At 34.3% G+C, this 7399-nt stretch overlaps 1 protein-coding gene across 1 annotated transcript in view; it reads right to left on the minus strand.

The window, feature by feature from the left end:
• Positions 1-2458: 2458 nt before the first annotated feature.
• Positions 2459-7399, minus strand: part of LOC140920732 (uncharacterized) — a 37758-nt gene continuing 32817 nt past the window's right edge. Inside the window, exons 2-4 of the mRNA XM_073369552.1 lie at positions 2947-3105; positions 2657-2866; positions 2459-2563 (exon numbers count right to left, since the gene is read on the minus strand). Coding sequence (XP_073225653.1) covers positions 2459-2563; positions 2657-2866; positions 2947-3105 — 474 coding nt within the window. The remainder of the gene's footprint in view (positions 2564-2656; positions 2867-2946; positions 3106-7399) is intronic.

The raw sequence follows: 7399 nt of genomic DNA on the forward strand, positions 1-7399 counted from the left end.
ATAATAACTAACAGAATATATAGAATATGCACAAGCTACCATATAATATTTAGATCCCTTGCCCAGCAGCATGCTATTTCCCAGAAAATCAAATAATTTGCATTTCAAGCACATACTGACACCATTCTTCCTTTAATTTCATTAGATCTTCATCAGAATATGATGGACTGAAATTGTCAAAGTACTACAATATAAAAATTGAACATATTATATTAAGTTAGTATCAAATATATAGATAATTTATATATGAAAATCATATAATGCAAATACCGTACCGTTTCTGGGATAATAGTTTTATTCTTCTCAACAATCTCCTTCATGAATCTCAATATGTAGTACCCACAGTCGATGTTATTTGTTTGACGAGGGCACTTTATTGAGATCCATGTAATGTTATTAGACTTCTGCTTCGACACTTTAGCACCTCTTTGAGCTCGATAAACTTTTAAGGCACTATCGAATGAATAAATGTGATTATTAGAGCATGAATATTTATATATACATATATATATATAAATATATATATGTAAGAAATAAATGAATATTACTTACGTGTCGAACATAGTCTTTATTTCAGAGTGATTGTTGTAATTGCCATGCAAGGGGTCTAAATAGTATATAACTTCAGAGACCGCATTGATTGCAAATAAAACCCAATGTGCCCTACAACAACAAAAATTTGGTTAATCAATTTTGTTTATACACAACTAATAAATTAAAATCATATCAATTAAAAAAGATTAAATAAATAATATATAATTACGTACCCTGAATTATATGGTGTGAAGAACAATTTATCCTTTTCTTTATTTCCTAATAACATATCTACAATGTATTTCTTTACATTTACTGGATCGAGTTTGCACATCGACAGCTTATGCGGAGACAAGAATGAGTATTTATTTGACAATTTCCTCGTGCACACGACCTTCTCATACAAAAACCTTCAATGAAAATTTTAAACTAGATTAATTACCAATACATTTAATTAATTACAAATAAATGCAATTAAAAATATTTTTTACCTTATGTACAAGCACAGGACAGTAACACTAAGCTCCTTATGGTTGAGAAGTTCGTATATGTGCTCCTTTTTGAGAAATTCATCATACTCATCTCCGAATATAGCTTTATTCATCGGTATGATGCGCGAATCGTCGTTGCTGTCCATGTTATGTTTTACTTGGATGTCAAGACACGCCCCGTGTTTAGCAAGGCGTGGCTGACTTATTTTAGGAACATGGGCAGCAGCGACCGATTTTCCTCGATCCAATTTTCTTGCTGCAATTTTGGCAGCTCTATTACCCTCCAATGTTGGAGGTTTGCTGGCTCTTTTTGGCTGTACGAGTGGTTTATTTAATTGGATCTACAAAAATGAGGTTAAATGTTAGTTTATTGAATCTGAAAAAATGACAAACCTTAGGGAATAAATGTGACAAACCTTTTCGGGAGATGTAACTGATTTGTTTCTGAGAATCTTTTTTTCGAGGGCAACAAGGTGGGTGGGCCATGCCACATAGCTACCAATAGCTTCGCCCAATAACTGCATATCTCCATCGTTGTCTGGTATCGGCAACGGTACAGTTGGTTCGAAAGCAACAACAGGTGATACTTTGACATGGCTCGTAGGGATCAGAGTATTGTGCAATACTTCTCCCGAAGTATTGTACAATTTTCCTTTTCCCACCTTCCGATGAGTAGGCGAGGACAAGTGTAGCACACATGTAGTGACACCCTAAATCAAATAGTTAAAACATAAGTACGATTAATATATAAGTTTGTTTAATACATAAGTAATTACATAATCAAGCAAGTAATTAATTACCTCGGGAATACTTTTGAGACCGACGTTGCAACTCGCGATTTCACTCTCCATTTGTATTTCATGTTGGAGCTGATCCGGGAGTTGCTTGTCTTTGTTCGTATTCACCAAAAGTGCCACTTGCTCTGTAAGAATTTTGAGCTTCTTTAATACTTCCTCGTTGGAAGGTTTTTGGCGCTTCTCTTGAGAAAAATACATTTTGAGAGTTACGCCAAATCCTTTCCCCCTAACCCGACCGGAATACTCAGGGACATTAAACACTTTACCCAGAATGTCCCTGCAAGTATCCTTGTTGCCCTCTTGTGTTTCAGAACTTTGTTCGATAATCTCCTAAAATACATGTAGGATTAAAAAAGATAAGTTCAATAGTATTTTTAAAATACAATATTAAAAAGTGTTCAAGTGATATTAAAGTGATAATGTTACTTACACAAAGTTCTACTAATTTTTTGACATTTTCATTATCAACAACTCCGTCTTTATTAACACACACTTCCTTCCATAATCTATGACGACCCAAGGGTTGATCGGCTTGGGTGTCTTCTCGCTATTCGTTAAGATCATAAACAAAATAATACAAATTAGTTACACACTATAGTTTATAATACAAATTACTTCATTATATAAAAGTGATGTTTAATTACTTACAATTTGTTGTTCAAGGCGTGCATATCCCATACGTGATTTCTTGTATGGGTGTTTTGGGTTGCTTGCCCGTTCGCGATTTGCCGTACTAATATTCTATATAAAAAAAAAATTGCAATTGTGTAAAAATTTAAAATACGCTACGAATATGAATAATAAAACACAAATGCTAATAAATTAATAACTTACGACAAACGCCGGGTCAGAACGTTTGGAAACAAATGCACTCCATTCATCCTTTGATATATAATGTTGATATATCTTTGGAGGTTCAGCATTTGTGTTTCCTTCTCTATCTTTTAGATAGAAATTTGAGAGATGGGATCTAAATCCACGATGGATTTTCCCAGCAACTCTCAAAACATATGACTTTCGTTCCTCATCAAGAACAAAAGTGGTCTGCAATGAAAACAATTATAAGTAATGTATTTTACAGAAAAAAAATTATAAATGACAAAAGAGTAGATCAAAATATTTACTTGAATGTCATTCCAGATGATATCTTTGGCATCCTTCAACGCCTTATCTCTCCAGTTGTCTATTGTTATTGGGACATTTTGACGAACAACAGCCCCAATGTAGCTTACAAACATGGAGCTGTTGGGGTCAACTGGCTGACCACTCTCGTTCCAGCCAACCTAATAAACTCATATAGTAAGTACATGCCCTAAACCCTAAAAAAAGATAAAAAAACACACAGCAAACAGAGTATATATAGTATACCTCAAATTTAATGCCACTGCTCCGTGCTTTAATCACCCTTTGCATGATAGTTGCACCACGTTTGACTTCTTTTTCGTAAGTCTTAGAGGTGCCAACTTCTTCATTTTGAACTTCTAAATCTTTGTTTGTATCCATTTAACTACAACAAGTTCAACATGCACTTTAGTATAACATCAACAAGCTCAACATGGATCATGCATTATTATAAACAAACTCAACATGTATCAGTATATCTTAAAAAAGCTCAACATGCATTCTAATGATTACAAAAATTTAATAACATCAATACCTGAATAATGATGGTTCGAAGAAAGACGAAATGCAAAGAAAAGAGGGTTTGCAGAAAGTTCACAGAAATATGGTTCACAGAAATACGGTTTGAAGAAATACGTAATGAGGGTTACGTATTTCAATGAAAATATATTGTGTGAAATGGGAGAGATGATCTTGGATGGAAATAAGGTTCGAAATGAAGGAGATGATCGTGGAAATAAGGTTCGTAATGGACGGGATGATAGGGTTTGCAAAAGAAGAGAAGAACGATGAAGGTTGAGATGATAGTGAAGTTTACGTAATGAAGAGGAAACTGAAGTGGTTACTGTTATATATACGTAACCCTTTTACAACGCTTTTTTATAACCCTTTTACAGCGCTTGTTTGAAAAGCGCTCTAAAAGGCGTTTTATTTAAATTTTTAAAAGGCTCTTTTACAGCGCTTTTACGAATAAGCGCTGTAAAAGACCTTCGTGTTTTATTATGTTATATGAATGTTTTTTTAAAGCCTTTTCAACGCTTTTTCAAATAAGCGCTGTAAAAGGCTTTAAAAATACCAAGTTCATGTAACAATGAGTGTTTTATATTTATCAAATAAACCAAACACAAAAATAAAATAAAGAGACATTTTACAGCGCTTATTTGAAAAAGCGCTGTAAAAGGCTTTAAAAATAACATTCATCAGACACCTAACAGGACCTTATCTAACAGGATTTTCTTCAAACACGTTGTACACATCATGGGAATCCCCAAAAACACATTGTTAACAAAAACATCAGACTCAACATAGTAGTAACTGGTCACCACAAAAATCCCTTCCTCTTCACCAAACTCTTCTCCTTTTATGCATCTTCTTCACAAACATCAAAGCTTACTCTTTCACAATTCAATCTCCACCTCAACACCCTTTTTATCTCTTTACATTCTCTTTCCTTCTTAAATCGAAACTTAATTGGTATTCAGGATCATTGCCATGTTGCGAAAAATGGGTTTGTGTCTGGTGTTTTTGGGGATTCCCATGATGCGTACAAGGTGTTTGAAGAAATGGGTTTGTGTCTGATGTTTTTTGGATTCCCATGATGCGTACAAGGTGTTTGAAGAAATGGGTTTGTGTCTGATGTTTTTTGGATTCCCATGATGCGTACAAGGTGTTTGAAGAAATTAGGTGTCTGATGAATATTATTTTTAAAGCTTTTTTACAGCGCTTTGTCAAATAAGCGCTGTAAAATGTCTTTTTTACTCACTTTCAAAAGAGTCGTTTACAGCGCTTTGTGTGAAAAGCGCTGTAAAAGGTATAAAACACTCATTATTTTATTTTTAAAAGGATCTTTTACAGCGCTTTTTAAGATAAGCGCTGTAAAATGTCTCTTTATTTTATTTTTGTGTTTGGTTTATTTGGGTTGGGATGACATTAAAAACATTTTTATCATTGTTTATTGGATTAAAAATATTGTTATCATTGTCTTTATCACAATACTTTAGGAGATGATGAATTATTAGAAATGAGTATTCTGAAGAATCTATATATATATATGCACTGAGCAAAAGAGAATCTCTCTATTCAGTTCAGTTCAGTTCATGTAAATTACTAATTTATATTCAGTTCAGTTCATGTAAATCAAGCTAAATATAAAACACTCATTGTTACATGAACTTGGTATAAAACACTCAAATCAAGCTAAATATAAGCAGAAAATAAATTAATCAGAAAATAAATTAATCAGAACTTAGTATAAAACACTCAATTCAGATTACATGCATATTTACAATAACACAGTTCAGATTACATGCATAGCTTATATAAAACAATTAAACATATATATACATTAAGATGCCCTTCTTCTTTTCCTGGTGACATTCACATTTGTTTGTCCATTTACAATACGAAACGATGGATTAATCCAAATTCCCTCATCATGATCATCTCTAAGATATAAACCATCATCAGTTGAATCAATTTCATGTGGTTGTTGTGATGTTGCAAATAAAAGATCATTACCAACATCTTCATCATTATTGTTATCATCACTTATTTTATTGGTCGATAGGACAACAGACCATTTATCATTAGAAGGATCAGTGACATAAAACACTTGTTGAGCTTGCGACGCTAAAATAAAAGGCTCGTCTTTGTATCCCACCCTATTAAAATCGACAAGCAAGAATCCTGACTCATCAATCCGAACGCCATTATTATTATCGACCCACTTGCAACCAAATATGGGAACACGAAACATTGTGTAGTCTAACTCCCATATGCGCTCGATAACCCCAAAATATGATAGATTTGCATATATTGGGTTTTTGTCTTTTGCACTTGAGACATGCATCGCTTCAGCTACGAGAGTGACTCCACTATTTTGCATAGTGGTCTGATCATCTTGTTCTTTGGTATAAAATGTGTAGCCGTTAATAACATAACCAGTGTAAGAAAAGACATGTAAGCTCGGACCATTTGCTAGCCACCTCAATCTATTTGAAATTGATCCGGGGTCTATATCAAATTTTGACATTATGTGATTTTTTAACCATGTTACAAAACTTCGATTGTGCTCTCGAGTTATCCAATTTTGATTCCTATTCATGTTCAAACGAGATAACTGAATCATTGTGCAGAACATACACTTGTGCCTGCTCCCATTCTGTCCTTGATATAGTTAGTAGTCTCCTTCCAATTATCCCTTCTCCTGATATTCTTCCCGAATGACGAGACATGGGAAGCCCTATGGATTCAACATTGGACAGATATTCAGTACAAAATTCAGCAGCCTCTTCAACAATGTACCGCTCAGCAATACAACCTTCAGCAATACAACCTTCTGGTCGACTTCTACTTTTTACGTACCCTTTTAATATTTTCATATATCGTTCTATCGGATACATCCATCTCATATAAGCTGGCCCACAAAGTTGTGTCTCCTTAACCAGATGAACAGTAAGGTGAACCATTATATCAAAAAACGAGGGTGGGAAATACATTTCAAGCTCACACAAAGTAACAACAATTTCCCTCTGCAATGTCGGTAATTTCTGAGGGTCGATCACTTTACTACAAATTTCCCTGAAGAAGAAACATAATCTAGTTAAGGCTAGTCGAACTTTTTCAGGTAAAATGGAACGTATACCTATTGGTAGCAAATGCTCCATTATAATATGACAATCATGGGTCTTCAAACCTTTTAACTTGAGGTCTTTCATACAAACCAAATTTTTAATGTTTGAAGAGCATCCTTCTGGAACTTTAACTTCGTGTAGAAATTTACATAAAACAATTTTTTCCTTTCTAGATAGAGTATGAGCGGCTAGAGGTAGATATGTGCGATTTCCTTTCTTTACGGGACCCAATTCTTTTCTTATTCCCATATCGCCCAAGTCCAATCTTGCGTTGATGCCATCTTTAGACTTTCCTGGAACATTAAGTAATGTTCCAATAACACTATCAAATACATTTTTTTCAATATGCATCACATCGAGGAAATGTCTTATATACAATGACTTCCAATATGGCAATTCAAAGAAAATTGACTTTTTCTTCCACCCAGTTTTGACCAGCTCTCCCGCAAAAGGTTTGCCAAATTTATTGGTCAAACCTTGTACTTTTTCAAGTATTTGATCTCCAGTCGGTGCTAAAGGAGCTTTACCTTCCTCTGATTTTCCATTGAATGCATTTCTCCACCCACGATACTGATGACTATAAGGTAAAAATCTACGATGTCCAAGAAACACATTCTTCTTACAATGTTTCAACCGCATCCAATTTGTACTCTCTTCACATATAGGACATGCACATTGACCTTTAATGCTATATCCTGATAGGACATGCACATATACCAAAATCACATGCCACGTGCTATGTGAGATGCTTTGAAGACCGTGTGGATTCATTCCATCAGTAGAAAGTGCAAGTCTTAGATTTCTTGACTCTATCCCGAATTCA

Source organism: Cicer arietinum, chromosome 6 (genome assembly GCF_000331145.2).
Source record: "Cicer arietinum cultivar CDC Frontier isolate Library 1 chromosome 6, Cicar.CDCFrontier_v2.0, whole genome shotgun sequence".
In the NCBI taxonomy this organism is placed as follows: Eukaryota; Viridiplantae; Streptophyta; class Magnoliopsida; order Fabales; family Fabaceae; genus Cicer; species Cicer arietinum.